Below are 16,729 nucleotides of genomic sequence, written 5' to 3'. Positions count from 1 at the left end.
AGAGATAAGGCTCTAGAAACTTTTTCCATATATATCAACTTATAAAACTATTATGAAATAGATAAATTTTCAAATACAACCACTTTACTTTCTCTTTGGCATGTCATGCAATAATGTTATTATTCTACTATGCTGAAATATACAGTCTTTTAGTGCCTCCTTTTACTTTCCTCATTTTGATTTCTAGTATGCCACCACACTACCTTTTTCTTAAATTTCCTCTCTGAACCTTAAGAATTACAGTAGAATTAAGAGTAGTGGCAGGCATTTCTTAGCACTAATTCATAATGATTTTATGTTTCTTGATTTCCAAATGAAAAACTAAATTACACAATTAAGATTTCTTCAGTTAGAACTAAGTTATATTTTTTGATAAGCTTTTTCCTTGAGTAGAGAGTGGAATAGACATTCTTACATGCAAGCACAAAAATCTAAGTTCCTCTGAAAATTAATTTCAGGGTGGGTTTCTTAACAGCTGCACTACTAACATTTTGCACTGGACAATTCTTTGTTGTAGGGAGCTATCCTATGCATTATAAGGTGTTTATTAATCCAAGTCTTAGATGCCAGTGGTATTTCAATCCCCTCAACCCCAGTTGTGACAACTAAAAACTTCTCCAGACATTGCTGAATGTCTGCTCAGGAGCAAAACTGTCCCTGGTTGTGAACCACTATTATGTTGGTCTTTGAAATGTTTATCATCAACTGATGACTTTTCCAACAGCTCTAAGCATTTCTTATCTGTAAGTTCTATCCCCACATTTTCCAGAACATCTTCTATGTCACAAATATCAACATCCTCTCCTCCAAATAATAAGAATTACAAATGCAAGAATTTTAAAAATTATTGAAATACTTAAAATTAAAAATAAATAATCATTTCCTCTGTGCCACTAATCTTAATTACTGGATCAAGAGCAAAACTTCAATACAAATACATGTAAAAGGTATTCGCTCCTATCTCCTAATAATGTGGACAGGATAATACAGTCCATAATAAAATGTAGGGCTATAAAGTACCACTACAAATTAGAATATTTTAGATGGTTGATCTTGATAATTTAGCAATTGAATGGAATTCACATTAGTCTTTATGCAATTATCTATATCTTTATTGCAGTTTTACTTCATCTACAATGCTAACCTATACTTTGGTCATTTAAACTCAGTAGTTCTAGAATATGCTATTGATAAATATTTCATAGAACAAAATATTTGCTATCAAGATATTGCATTGAAGCATTGTTACCAAAATATAGATAATCCACAGTTAAACTCTGGAAAAGTAGATATATACCATTCATTAATTTAAAAAGAGAAAATACTTGAATAAGATAAAAGTTATGATGAAAAATATTAAATATAATTTAGTATGGTTATTTATGTTCTTAGATCCAGAGTACTTGCCACTCATCTACAACAGCTTTTACTTCATCCATTAGCTTATTGAGAACAATCTTCCCAATAGCTTTTAGAAAAGGCAAAATTAACACAGATGATGCAGATTCAGAAAAGGGTATAAAGCACTTATTTATAACTCATAGACAAAAGCTACTCTTTATTTTGGATTTTATAAAGCTATATTTAATTTATAAGTACTAGATTTCAGTAATTCATACAATTAAGTAATTAAGAACCATCTGTTTCCTGGATCATAGGGTCTCTCTAGCTCATAAGATGCTATACTGCTTCATAAGGAATATAAGATTTGATTTATGTCAGTCATAAAGTTCCATCAGTAGTCATCATAAATGGAAATGAGTTCACAACTTTCATCTTCATCTTTTGCTAAAATATTTCATTCCAATATTTTCAATTATCATAACTTGCTACAAACACTTGATTTCTATATATTAGAGGTAACTATTAAAGCTTTCTAACATTCTCCACCACAAAAAATTTTTCTCATTAATTTTTTTGTCTAGTAATCAATTTTTTTCTTAAATATGAATCAGTCTGTGTAGGCTTTGGGAGTATGTGGCAGAACTACCTACTGTTCTTTCTGTTAACAGAATTCTAATTTGATGACCCTCCTCTCTATAGCCATGCACCTCAAGGGAAACTGGGCAATTCATAAACCCCAGGAATTGAATTTGCCAAGTTAAACTTAAATCTAGTAGAAAGAAGGTAATAATAAAGATTAACGTGGAGATAAATGAAATAGGGAACAGAAAAAATAGAATCAAGAAAACTAAAAGTTGATTCTTTGGAAAGATCAATAAAATAGACAAATCTTTAGCTAAACTGATTAAGAAAAAAGAGAAGATGCAAAACACTAAAATAAAAAATGAAAGTGGAGACATACTACAGACCTTAGAGAAATGAAATGGATTATACAAGAATACTATAAATAATTGCATGCCAACAAATTAGATAACCCTAGATGAAATGGATGTATTCCTAGGAACGTAAATACCAAAATTGATTCAAGAAAAAGTAAAAAATATGAACGGCACTTTTATAAGAGATTGAATTAGTAATCAAAAAACTCTCAACAAAGAAAATCTTGGGACCAGATGGTTTTACTGGTGAATTCTACCAGCATTTAAAGAAGAATGAATACCAACTTTTTTCAAACTCTTCCAAAAAATAGAAGAGTTGGGAATAATTTCTAATTCATTCTATGAGGCAGGTATACCCTGATACCGAAAGAGTGGTTAATGTAAACTAAATGCTTAAAGTAATGGGAATCCCCAACATGGTGAAATAAAATGTTTTGGAATTTAATAGAGATGGTGATTGCACAATATTGTGAATATCCTAAATGTCACCAAATTATCACCTTTAAAAAGGTTAATTTTATGTTATATGAATGTGTGAATTTCACCTCAATAAAATAAACAAACCTAAGAGTTGGTACCATTATCCAATAGTGAAACTTTAGAATTTAATTTCCATTAAAGCCATAAAAAGAAAAGGACATCTCAACATTGGTCTGCAGTTCCCAGCCAATGAAATATAACAAGAAAAAAATGTTTGGTTTAAAAACTTGAATAGAAAATATACAATCATTATTTCAGACAAAGTTATGTATATAGAAAATCCATAACATTTCTAAATACTGATAAACTCCTAGAATCAATTAAAGACTTCACAAAGGTTGAAGAAAACCAGATCAACAAAGGAAAATCCAAAGAATTTGCAAAAACCACAAAAATAAATGTAATGTAATTTCCAATGAAAATCCTAATAGTGTTAATCATAACTTTGAAAACAGTATTGTAAAATTCATGAAAGATAATTTTGAGGAATAAGGAGGGGTGCTTGTAATTCCAAATTTCAAAGTTTACTAATACAAAGTCCTATTGTTAAGGTAGTGTGGTATATGGGTAGAGAGACAGGCAATTAAGTTACTGAAATACTATAGAAAACTCAGAAACAGACTGTAGCATATATGATAGAATCAACATTACAAATCAGTAGGAAAAAGGGCTAATTAATATTGACTATTCACACAGAGAAAAAATAGATTTCTTAACTCACAACAAAAACAAAATGAATTCCAATAAAAAGACTTTCCTAAACAGAAAACAGAAATTATAAAGGAAAATAGTGAAAATTTAACTATTAAAATTAAGAATTTCTGTTCAGTAAAAGGGGATAATCTAAACAAAATGTTAAGGCATAGACTGGCAGATACTTCTTGTATACATAACATAAAAATGATCACTATACAGAATATATAAAGAACAATTACAAGTAATTAGTAAGATGAAAATGACTTAATAGATTAAGGCAAAATAATGAAGAGGCGATTTACAGAAGAGGAAGACTGAATGATCAGTAAAGATATGGGGAGATAACCTCAATGACAACCAGGAAATAAAACTTAAAACAATGAGATACAATTTCATATCCATAATGTTAAAAATGATTAAATATCTGACAATACCAAATGTTGATGAGGTAGAAAGTTGGGGCTATAAATACTGAACAACTTCTGTGGTAGAGTAAGTTGCAGATGAAAAGGGCCTGAGATTGGGGCAGTGGGAACAGACAGTCAGGGATAAAGAAGTTTTTCGGATAATAATTAAGTTTAATTTAGGACAGAGTAAGGAAACGGTCGAATAAAAATGACACCTATTCTATAGGAGACCCAGAGAATACGGAGGTAGGAATCTATTCGATTAAAATATAATAAACTCTTTTTAGCTATGCTGAATTCTATAGCCTCCAGGGACATCTAAATAGAAATATCTAACAGATATTTAGATAAAACCCCTTGTAACTCAGTGCTGCTAGGTAAAATATCTTATATATTCTGTGCCTACCATTAACTGGAAGATTTTCTGTCAAACCTTCAAGTTCTTTTTCTGTGAGCTTAATTCCTATGTTTCCAAGAACTGAACTCAGGTCACTGACATTAACCATCCCACCTTAGAAAAAAGAGAGTAAATTAAAATTAAACAAATTTAATGACTTCAAAACATAAAAAATTATAACTACACCCATGCATTATTTTCCTTAATGACCATTATTACCCCAGAAATGTAATGGAAAGCAATGATAAAAGTAAGATATACTCATGACTGAAAAGTCATAGCAGAGTCATAAATAAAACCTGTTTGTTTGTTTGTTTGTTTAACTTTGACTTGGAGGAGTAAGGCAACAAAGCAAAAAAGTTCTTAACGACTTTTTAACTGGAGTTAAAGAAACTAGTCATGTTAATTTATGAAATAATAGAGGTTTTTTTGCCACACAAACTCATATTATTTGTCACAAATTTCTAAAATAACTAACTCCTACTTTATAGAAATAAAATTCAAGTTATTTACCCCCATTAAGGTTTAGGACAAAGCTAGATGCAAAATTACCATCAAGGACATTATCTGATAAAATACAGATATTTAAAAAAATGACTAATGAATGAATTTTTAATGTTCACAATATCTTGTTGTAACTGTAGACCCAATAATTTAATATTTGAATATTCCCTTGGAGACTTTACATTATCCAACACACTATTCTGAAATAACTGTCTAAAATTGTAAGAAAAGACAAATTTAGGTCTAAATGAAATTTGCACAGACATTCACAAAGGAATATTTCATATTTCATAATTGTAGACACCTATTTTCATGAAAATAAAAAATGAAGGTAGGAATGACAAATTTTTAAAAGGTGATATATCTCTATGATCCTTATCACCCAAAGCAAGTATTGTGAGTTTGGTCTATGCTAAAGTATCATCACTACCACTACCTTGACAACCACCACCACCACCACCATTACCATTATCACAATTACAATAATAGCACAATAGCTAACACTTGTTGAGACTTTACCATCTACAGAGCACTTTTTAAAGTGCTTTATCACATTTAATATTTATTTCCTTTTTATAAATGAACAAGTTAAGACACAGAGGCTGAGAAATAACTTCTCCAAGATAACATGGCTGATAAGTAGTGGAGTTAAGATTTTAATCTATATACTCAGATTCAGAACACTTTGCTCTGAAACAGTCCGTTATACTGTTGTTTCCCATTCTTTCCCTGACTTCCCCTTTCTCTTCCTCTACTAGTCTTTTACTCTCCTCATTTTCTTTTTTTTTTTTTATGGCCTGTAATTAGGCCTTATAGTTAAGAATAAATAATGTCATTTGTTCATTACTCATGGCTGAAGATTTCAATGACCTAAAAAAGTAAACTTAATTAAGGTATAGGATCTGACATACCCTTAAACTTTTTTTCCGAATAAATTTTGGAAATTTCTAGAGAAAATTTCATAGGAAAGTTTTACAACTTCTCAAAAAATCTACCAAATTATGCTCCCTTAAAGGCCTGAGTGGCAACTATGTGGCTCACCATCAGTTGGTAGGGTTTTTTCCAGCTCTGAGCATTCCACATCTGTCAGCTCAATACCCATGTTTCTAAGAAAATTTCGAAGGTCACTGACATCAACCGTTTTTCCTTTAGAAAGATGAGAATATAGACATTTGAGAGTTTTAAAACCTAATGATTCCAAATAATGAAATGTTCATGTTTATAAAGAACATCTACAATTCGAGAACATGCAAGGGGAAATTAAATTTGTTAAAATGTGTAGAATCAATAGAGAAACCATAAAAAAAAAAAGTAGTATCTCTATTTAGTGAAAAGGAAGATCTCCTAATAATAACAATAAAAAAGATTAAATTTTGGTTGCATAATTGAACAACATAAGTGGCTAATCTAAACATTCACATTCCCCTCATGTAATTATGGATCTAAATTGTATGATTCAGTGTTCACTATGACAAGGACAACAGTTTTATGTATTTACTGTGCCTATCTGAATTTTGGGGAAATGATGCTTTGTAGTAAATTATATTCATAGAAAATAAATTACAGAGTAAAACAACTTGCCAGCAAGACACAACCCTTTGATTTGTGGTTAAAACCTAAATAAATTATCTAATATCCAAGTGTAGTAGGTACAAATGTCTCACTAGTAATAAACTCCATAATTTTAAGTCAATAATTGGATACTTAGAGATGTAAGTTAAAATAGTACAACGTAAGACTTAAGGATAACAGTTTTAGAGTAACTTTTTATTCATGGGAGAAATTCATGATTTTTGTCATATTGTAAGTGATGTTATAGAATTATGTAAAAACATTTATGACATGAAAATTTTACAAATGTAAGTCTTAGATAATTGAATACTATTTACTGTAGTATTATAAGTATATACAAGTCATATAATACATATGTATATGTATGTTGTATATAACAACAAATATTAGAGCCGTGAACAGGAAAATATATACATATACAGTTGTTCATATGGCTGCTAATACAAGCTAAATAGAATCATTCTTTTCTTCTGAATGTAGGCAGAACATTCTAAAAGTTATTTCCATGGTAAAACCAGCTAGATCAGAAAGGCATGATAAATATGTGTCAGTTTCACTGGGCACCACCAGCGATTCTCAGAAACAAAAATGATAGGACCTAATAGGTGCAAAGTTAGCTATTTAATCTAAGTTGTGCTTCCTTGGGTCACATTTTAGCTAAATCTTGACCTCTACAATACATCTCCATGCTAATATATATCATAATAAATGCTTTTTCCCTAAATGGTAAATTCAAGATCTTTTTGTCCCCAGTGATATAACTAGGACTCTAAGCTTGAGCCTGAGTCTTTCAAAACCTTCGCTTTAAGCTCAATCCCAACATTTCCTCAGATGACTAGATCACCAATAAGCAGTAATTTAAGAATTCTAACTCTAATTTAAAGAAAAAAGGCTTAATCATTCCCATGTCCACTTTATTTCACATAGCTTTTTAATCTAACAATCAATCATTTTCACTCTCTTGTTATTTGAAAATGAGGAACAGGACTCAATGGCAAGATTAGAATAGAGGATAGTCTCAAACAACAGCTATATTTTTTCTTCATAATTCTGCCCATTTTGGCAATATTAAAAAATTACAATTCTATCATAACTTAAGATAGACATCTTAAACAAAAAAAAATAGTTTTCTGTTATGAAAATTGATGGTTCCCCATCTAGTCTCACTTTTTAATGGACACATCATTGCAAACAAAGAAAATAAGACAATGAAGACCAGCTGCCTATTCTTTGTGGTACACTAAAACTGGTAAAAGCTCGAGAATTAACAAAAATATATTTTACAAAACAGTGCCTATGCTAGACAATGAAGGAATCAAAAGTACTAAAAGCAAAAATATAACAAGACAAACAAAAACTTATAGACACAGATAACAGTTTACTGGTTACCAGAAAGAAAGTGGAAATGGAGGAAGATAAGGGTAAAGGGGATCAAATATATGGTAGCTGAAGGAAATTGGACTTTGGGTGGTAATTACACGATAGAATATATAGATGTCAAATTATAATGTAAACCTGAAAATTATATAATTGTATTAACCAATGTTACCCCAATAAACTTAATTAAAAAATAAGTAGACAAAATAAAAATAAATAAAAATAAAAGCATAAAGAAAACAAGCAAATAAAAAACTAAGTACATGTTTTTCACTGGTATACAATATTATTGGAAAATGGAGGAATGATTTAATAATACTTTAAAATGAAGGAACGATCCCTTTGGGAGAAAGAACTTAAACCCTAGTAGAAAGATATGCAACTGATGGCAAAGATATAACTAAACAGCATATGAGCCACATGAAAAAATATATTTATATGTAAGAAGAGTCAGTGTTTAGTAAAATGTTCCTAGGTGATGCTGCTTGATCTCACTGGACCGTGCTCAGCTTAATATATTTTATTTTAGTTTATTTAAATTAGGAATTATTTTGTGATTCATCACATATCAATTCAAATTAACGTTTTCTTTAAGACCTACAATTCTGACCTTGATTCATGAAATCTGATCCAAGGATATGGTGATTTATGTCTATATATAAAAAGAAAAAAATGTCATACATACTAGTCAGAACCCTGGTAGCCCTCATTCCTGTGTAAACTACTGACTTGACAGAGAACCTAGCTTCTATTAGAACACTTAAGAATTGTGATATGCAAGACGTTAAGCTCCTTGAATAAAGAACTATGTCTATTTTTCCTCACCATTATATCTCTAGCACTTAGCATAATATGTGATTATATAGTAGTAATTATTTGTTGAATGAATAAATAACTGGTAAAAAATATATATTAAAAGGGAAAAATATATTTAAAAAATATATTAAAAGGAAAAAATCATTCTTATTTAAGTGAAATAAGTACTATCAAAAATATTAGCTTCAAATCCCAAATTCTCGTGAGGGCATAATGATGTCTAAGTCACTCACCATCAGCTGGTATATTTGGGGTTAGGTCATTAAGTTCCTCAGCTGTGAGTTTGAGTGCCATGTTTCCAAGAATAGTGTCAATGTCATGAACATCAACTTGCAACCCTACAAAAGAGAAAGATATGAGGAAAGGGAAATAAAAGTCAAAATATAATAAATATTAATTTCTGTACTGTGGTTATCAATTTCTTCATAAAAAAGAAGCCAAGACATTTAAGTGTTTAAAGGAGGCTATTAGGGGACTAAAATTAATCTATTTGTTTATATACATTGAAGATAAGCTTACATTAACATGGTTAAGATGGTTAAGAAACCACACAGATTAATATTAGCAGCAAAAGAGCAAATATAACAATTTTAATATAAATATTTATATAAGTAAGTAGGGTTCAGTTTGGTCACTGTACATCCATATGTACCAGCTTAAATTTTTTTCTCTAGGCCTAAGTTTTATTATTTCCACAGACAAAACTGAGGTCAACAAATAATTTGAACAGCTTCTAAAAATAAAACATAAAAGATTATTCAATCAATATGAACACATTAAAATAAGTTATAGGACTGTATATGAGAATGGCAGGAAGCAATATTTAGTGACAAATAAAAAACAAAAACAAAACACCAGAGTCTCAATTTGACTTCTCAATTAATCTAACTCACCTTTTGGAGCATAATTCAACAACCTATTCTTATATATTTTGCCATTAGCTGTAGTTATAAGAAAACACATAATTTAAGTCACAGACATAAGAGCTAAATATGCTAAAGCAATACCAAATACCAAAGTTCAGAAACAAATTATAAAATAATTTGCTTCTAAAATTTACCTAGTATCTTAAAAAATAAAACAATATGTAAATCAAATTTTTTATATCTTTTCTGTTTTTGTATTTCTCTTTTTCCGATTACACTTGACATTTGATACCATTTTATATTAATTTCAGGTGTACAGCATAGTTGTTAGACATTTATATAATTTACAAAGTGATGTCCCCGATAAGTCTAGTACCCATCTGGCATTCTACATAGTTATTACAATATTACTGACTATAGTCTCTATACTGTACTTTACATCTCCATGACTATTTTGTAACAACCAATTTGTACTTCTTAATTCTTTCACTGTTTTCACCCACCCCCCACAACTCCCTCTCATCTGGCAATCATTCATTTGTTCACTGCACTGATAAGTCTGTTTCTGTTCTGTTTGTCATTTAGATTCCATACATAAGTGAAATCACGTGGTATTTGACTTTCTCTGTCTGACTTAACTCTACTCAGCACAACACCCTCTAGGTCTATGTTGTTGCAGATGGCAAGATTTCATTTTTTCATGGCCAAGAAATATTCCATTTATATATGAATCATCTCTTCTTTATCCAATCCTCTATGGATGGGCACTTAGGTTGCTTCCATATCTGGTCTATGAACACAGGGGTATAAATATCTTTTCAAATTAGTGTTTTGAATTTCTTCTAATAAATACCTAGAGGTGAAATGCTAGGTCACAAAGTAGTTCTATTTTTCGTTTTTTGGAAAATTCACTGTTTTTCATAGTGGCTGCACCAATTTGTAATCCCACCAATGCACAAGGCTTCCTTTTTCTCCATATCCTCAACAACATTTGTTGTTTGTTGGTTTGTTGAGGAGAACTATTCACATAGGCATGAGGCGATATTTCATTGTGGTTTTAATTTGCATTCTCTGAGGATTAATGATGTTATACATCTTTTCATACGTTTGTTGGCTATCTGTATGACCTTTTTGGAGAAATGTCTATTCAGGTCCTTTGCCCATTTCTTAAATGAATTGTTTGGGGTTTTTTTTGGTGTTAAGTTGCATGAGTTCATTATAAATTTTGGATATTGCTTATCAAATTATCATTGGCAAATATCTTCTTCTCTCATTCAGTAGGCTATCTTTTCATTTTGTTGATGGTTTCTTTGCTGTGAAAATTTTTCTAGTTTAATGTAGTCCCATCAAACTAGATGTTTATTTTTTGTCTGTTTCCCTTGATTGAGGAGATATATCAGAAAAAAAATATTACTAAGAGCATTATCAGAGCGTTTACTGCCTATGTTTTCTTCTAGAAGTTTTATGGTTTCAGTTCTTATATTTAAGTCTTTTTTCATTTTGAGTTTATTCTTGTAGGTTTAAGAAAGTGGTCTAGTTTCATTTTTTGCACATATCTGTTCAGTTTTCTCAAGACCATTTATTGAACAGATTGTGTTTACCCTATTGTATATTCTTGCCTTCTTTGTCCATATAGGCATGAGTTTATTTCTGAACTCTCTATCCTGTTCCATTGACCTATGTGTCTGTTTTTATGCCAGTACCATAATATTTTAATTACTATATCCTTGTAGTATAGTTTGATATCAGGTAGCATGACACCTCCAACTTCGTTCTTTCTCAAGATTGCTGTGGCTACTTGGGGTCCTTTGTGGTTCCATATAAATTTTAAAATTATTTGTTCTAGTTCTGTGAAAAAAATGCCATTGATATTTTGTAGGGATTGCATTGAATCTATAGATTGCTTTGGGTAGTATGGACATTTTAACAATGTTAATTCCTCCTATCTATGAACATGGTATATGCATCTATTTATTTATATTTTCTTCAATTTTTTTTTAACATTTTATAATTTTCTGAGCACGGGTCTTTTACTGCCTTGGTTAAATTTATTCCTAGGTATTTGTTTTTTGATGCAATTGTAAATGGGATTTTTTTCCTTAACTACTCTGATAGTTCATTACTAGTATACAGAAATGCAGCTGATTCCTGAATAATAATTTGTATCCTGCTGTTTTTAAGATTTTCTCTTTGTCTTTAACCTTTGGCTTTTTAATTATGATGTGTCTTGGTGTAGGCCTCTTTAGGTTCATCTTGTTTGGGACTCTCTGCGCTTCCAGAGCTTGTGTGTGTGTTTCCTTCACCAGGCTAGGAAAGTTTTCTGTCATTACTTCTTCAAATACATTTTCAATGCCCTACTCTCTCTTCTCCTTCTAGTATCCCTACAATGAGAATTATGGTACCCTTGATGTTGTCACAGAGGTCCCTTAAATCAGGGATCCCCAACTCCTGAGCCACGGATTGGTACCGGTCCATGGCCTGTCCGGAACCAGGCTGCACAGTAGGAGGTGAACAGCGGGTAAGTGAGTGAAGCTTCATCTGTATTTGCAGCCGCTCCTCAGCACTAGCATCACCACCTCAGTTCCACCTCAGATCATCAGGCATTAGATTCTTATAGGAGGACCAATCCCCGGCGCCATTTTAAAAAATTCTTTTTTCTTGTTGCTGCTCTGATTGAGTGTTTTCTGGTACTTTATCTTCCAAATAGCTAATTTGATCCTCTGCTTCTTCTAATCTGCTGTTAACTCCTTCTAATGTATCTTTCATTTTAGTTATTGTATTCCTCATTTCTTATCGGTTCTTTTTTTATGGTTTCTATGTCCTTTTCTTTGTTTACTATCTCTTTGTTAAAGTCCTCACTGAATTGATCTATTCTTCCTCTAAGTTTGTTAAGCATCATTGTAATCAGTGTTTTCAACTCTGTATTTGGTAGTTTATTTGCCTCCATTTCATTTAGTTCTCTTTCTGAGTTTTCTCCTGTTCTACCATTTGAAACATCTTTGTCTCCTCATTTTTGCTGCTTCTCTGTGTTTGTTTCTATGTATTAGGTACATCTGCTACATCTCCCAGTCTTGGCAGGATTGCCTTATGTACTAGATATCCTGTGGGGCTCAGTCATACAGTCTCCCTGGTTACCTGAGCTAGGTGTTCCAGAAGTATCCTTTGCGGATTGTGCGTGCCCTCCTGTTGTAGTTGATTGCTGTTGGTACATCAGTGGGTGGGGCTGACCCTCAGGTTGACTGGCTACAACCACTGTGGGCTGACCCCACAGAACAGGATTTGTCCAATCGGGGCTCTGGTGCCTGCTGAGATGGCCCTTTAGGTATTCTATTTGTAGAGCTAGTCAGGTGGTGCTCTGTTGTGGTCTGAAGCCAGTCACTGGGTATGTTGGTTCTGGGGCCTCTTTGGAGGGGTTTCAGTGCAGGCCAGGTCAGCCGCTCCCTGTTCCTGGCCCAGGGCTACTTAGGAGTTAGAAAGTAATCCACATTTGGTAGCTGTTAGTGCTGGGCCAGGGGCATGTGGAAGAGGTCACACTGTGACCCAAGGCAAGCTGTCACCAGCATCGGGACTAGGGCCACAAAGCCAGAGGCACAGGGCCAGCGACCCTGGAGAGTTTTTAAGAAAATCTGCAGCAAGGGCCAAGGCCTGCTGCCCTTGAGGCACAGCCAATGAAAGAGCCAAGGGTGGTGGATCAACTGGGTACAGAAGGGTCTTAGGAAGTCACTGGGATGGGGTAAGTGGTGTTCACAGGTTAATGCAGATTCAGACTGGATGCCCTGCTTGCACCTGTGGGGTGTGTGTGGGCGGGGAGGGAGGGGTCTCAATACAGGGACAATAATGGCACTCACCCTGAAGTCACACAATTTAGTCTCTCCCTTTATATCTCTGGTACCTTTCAAGCTTCTGTTCTTCTGCTGGAGCTCAGGGTAAGTGTCTGTGAGCAACCTGAGTATGTACATGGCTGCGACCCCTTGTTCTCCAGGGGCACCTCCGTAGCTGATATATCCCTCCTGATTTTCGACCATCACATGTAGATGTGGGACCAGCCCATTTTGTGTCTCTGCCCCTCTTACTTATCTCAAAGTAGCTTCTTCTTATAGAAGTTCTATTCAGCTAGTCTTTATACAGTTCTCCAGGTTGATTCTGGCCACTAATTTAATAATTTGCTTGAAGGGCTCTGGTTTCTCTACCCAAAATTTACCTCTATTTGTTTACTATGTTTAAATGAGAAAATTAAAATGGGGACTTAATCGAGTATTTATATAGATTTTTTTCACAATACATCAAAAACTTCATGTTTCACAAAACACGAAGTTTCTGTTCATATTCATTTCGAATTGCATACTTACTCTGGCGCTCAATAAATTTATCAGGAATAAAATCCTTTAAATCCGCCACTTTATCTTTAAAAAGAAAGAAAGAATTTAGATGTTTTTGTAAAACAGACCATTTGATGTTATAAAGCCAGAGCTATAAACACAAAAATAAAGAGAACTGACAACCATCTGGTGACATATGTGATATGCAAATTAGATCCAAAATAAAAGCTGTCAGGGATATTACTTTGAAAATTAATTCCTTCAAAATAAACACATCAATTAAAAGAAAAAAAATGTTTTTAATGTTATTTTTAATAGACATATGTAGGTGTATCTCTTTGAGCATTCAGGCATTCAGAAGCTTCTGAAATACTCAAACTTTGTTCCTTTAAAGTGATCTAATTACTTATCATGAGAATTAGTACTATCCAAAGTTGTCTTTACTTTATCATCTGGTAGACAGATTCCTAACGCGTTTAAATATTGGAAATGGCTGAAAATTCATTTTTGTGAAGGTTGATATTGTAAAATTGATCTTTATCACCTGGGAAGAGATAACTACCTTCAACTGGAAAGAAATTTTCATGCAGTATTTGTATTTATTTATGTCCTGCTCTGTTCCTAAAATAAAGTAGCTGAGGAAATGCACACAAAAAGTATAAATGTAAGTAAGGAAACTGGAGAAACGAACAGAAGAGCAAGAAAAATAACACAAAAGGGAGCAATAGACAAAATGCATTCCATAGGTCATATATATATAAATTTTGCAATAATACCGAATGTGTATATATCTAACAAGAGGCTTCAAAATAAATAAAGCAAAACTGACAGAATTAATGGGCGGCATAGATGAACCCACAATCAGAGTTGGAGATCTGAATACCTTGCACTTAGTAATTAATAGAACAAGTAGAATAAACATCAGTATGAATTAGAAGATTCCAGCAAACTAACAATCTAACCAGCAATCTAACCTAATTGATATTTATAAAACACTACGCAACAAATAGAGTACACATTTTTTCGAGTGCACATATAATACTCACTTAGACCATATGCTGGGCTTTAAGACAAATTTTAATGAATTTAAAAGAATTTAAATTATGCAAAATATATTCTCTAAGTTGTATTACATTAGGAATCAATAAGATACTGAGAAAATATCCAAATATTTGGAAATTAAATAGTACTTTTTAAAATAACCCATTATTTAAAGAAGATATTATAAGATAAATTAGAAAATATTTAACTAAGTGATTATCAAAGCATGATATAAAAAATGTGAGATGCATGAAAGAAGTGCTCAGAAGGAAATTTGTAGCTTTAAATGTTAGGAAAGTATAAAGTCAATGATCTAAGCTTCTATCTTAATAAGCTAACAAAAGAGTAAACTAAGTCTCAAAAATTAAAGACCAAGTGACAGTAAAAATAAGAATATGAATCAATTAAAGAGAAAAACAAACAAACAAAAAGAAAAATTACCAAAATCAATTTTTTTGGTAAAATGACTAATAAAGTTGATGAACCCCTACCAAGACTGGTTAAGAATAATAAAGGGAAAAAAAATTAGAAACATCAGGAATGAAAAAGAGGACATCACACTACAGGTATCAAAAGGATAATAAGGCAACATTAAGAACAACTTTATGCCAATAAATTTAACAAATTGAATGAAATAAATGTCTAGAGAGACACAATTACACTTAGGAAAAGTATATTTCTTTTTATGATATTTATAGAATGACAAATAGAAAGATAGAGGAAATCTAGGTAGCTCTATATTCATTGAACAAATAGAGTTCAAAAATCTAAATTTTTAGGAACAAATGGGGGAGGGAAGATTTCTCAACTCATTTTATGAGGCCAGCATAATTATTATACCAAAATCTAAAAATGACAACACAAGAAATTACAGACCAATATCCATCATAAATATATTTTCAAAAATCATTAATGAAATATTAGAAAATCAAACTCAGAAAAATATTTAAAAAGCTAATACCTCATGGCCAAGTGGGGCTTATTTCAGGAATGAAAGTTGACTTAATGGCATAATTAACCACCATAACAGAATAATCAAATAATAACTATATGATTATTTCACCAAACAAAAAACATTTTTGACAAAATTCAATATTCAATTATAATTTTTTAAAAAGCCACAGAAAATTAAAAATCAAAGGGAATTTACTCAACCTGAAAAAAAGCGTATGAAAATTTTATACCTCATGCTTAATAGTGAAATACTGAATGGTTTTCTTCTAAGATCACAAATAAGACAAAAATGGAGGTTCTTACTTCTCTTCTGCATTGTTCTGAAGGTTGTAGCCAGTGCAATAAGGCATACACACAAAAAAATTAAAGGCTGCAAGACTGAAAAATTAAAAAATAAAATCTGCCATTATTCATAGATGAGTGTATACATAGAAAACTGAAATTTAAAGCCTTTACCAAAATAAGCAAATTTAGCAAGAATATAGGCTAAAGAGTCAATATACAAAAAATAATTATATTTCCATATAGTAGCAACAAAAAATTGGACACTGAAATTTTACAAACACATACAATTTGTAACAGCAAAGGAAAAAAATCAAATATCTGGAACTAAATATAAAAAAAAGGTTCAAGCCCGATATACTGAAAACTGAAAAACATGACTGAAAGAATTTAAAAGACACTTAAATAGAGATATAGATGATGTTAAAATGTCAATTCACTCTAAACTGATTTAAAGACCCAACACCATATCAAACCTCAATCAAGAGTTTTTAAGAAAATTAATGAGTCATTGTAAAACTTATACAGGAATGGAAAAGATCTTGAATAGCCAAAACAACTTCCAAAAAGAACAGTTAGACACTAACATTATCTGATTTCAAGACTATTATAAAGTTACAGTAATCAAGATAGTATAATATTGGTGTCAATGCAGACAAATAGATCAATGAAACAAAATAGTCTGGAAACAGATCCACATACTAGCATAAATCAATGGAATAGAACAAAGAATCTC

At 31.8% G+C, this 16,729-nt stretch overlaps 1 protein-coding gene across 1 annotated transcript in view; it reads right to left on the bottom strand.

Moving 5' to 3' along the window:
* EFCAB13 (EF-hand calcium binding domain 13) overlaps window positions 1-16,729 on the bottom strand; it is a 283,929-nt gene that overhangs the window by 217,262 nt on the left and 49,938 nt on the right. Inside the window, exons 15-18 of the mRNA XM_036222608.1 lie at window positions 13,747-13,800; window positions 8,765-8,869; window positions 5,808-5,912; window positions 4,272-4,376 (exon numbers count right to left, since the gene is read on the bottom strand). Coding sequence (XP_036078501.1) covers window positions 4,272-4,376; window positions 5,808-5,912; window positions 8,765-8,869; window positions 13,747-13,800 — 369 coding nt within the window. The remainder of the gene's footprint in view (window positions 1-4,271; window positions 4,377-5,807; window positions 5,913-8,764; window positions 8,870-13,746; window positions 13,801-16,729) is intronic.

The sequence above is a fragment of the Rousettus aegyptiacus genome, unplaced genomic scaffold (genome assembly GCF_014176215.1).
Source record: "Rousettus aegyptiacus isolate mRouAeg1 unplaced genomic scaffold, mRouAeg1.p scaffold_m13_p_6, whole genome shotgun sequence".
Taxonomy (NCBI): Eukaryota; Metazoa; Chordata; class Mammalia; order Chiroptera; family Pteropodidae; genus Rousettus; species Rousettus aegyptiacus.
The sequence above is the reverse complement of the archived record's forward strand: the minus strand, read 5'-3'. Positions and strand labels throughout refer to the sequence as shown.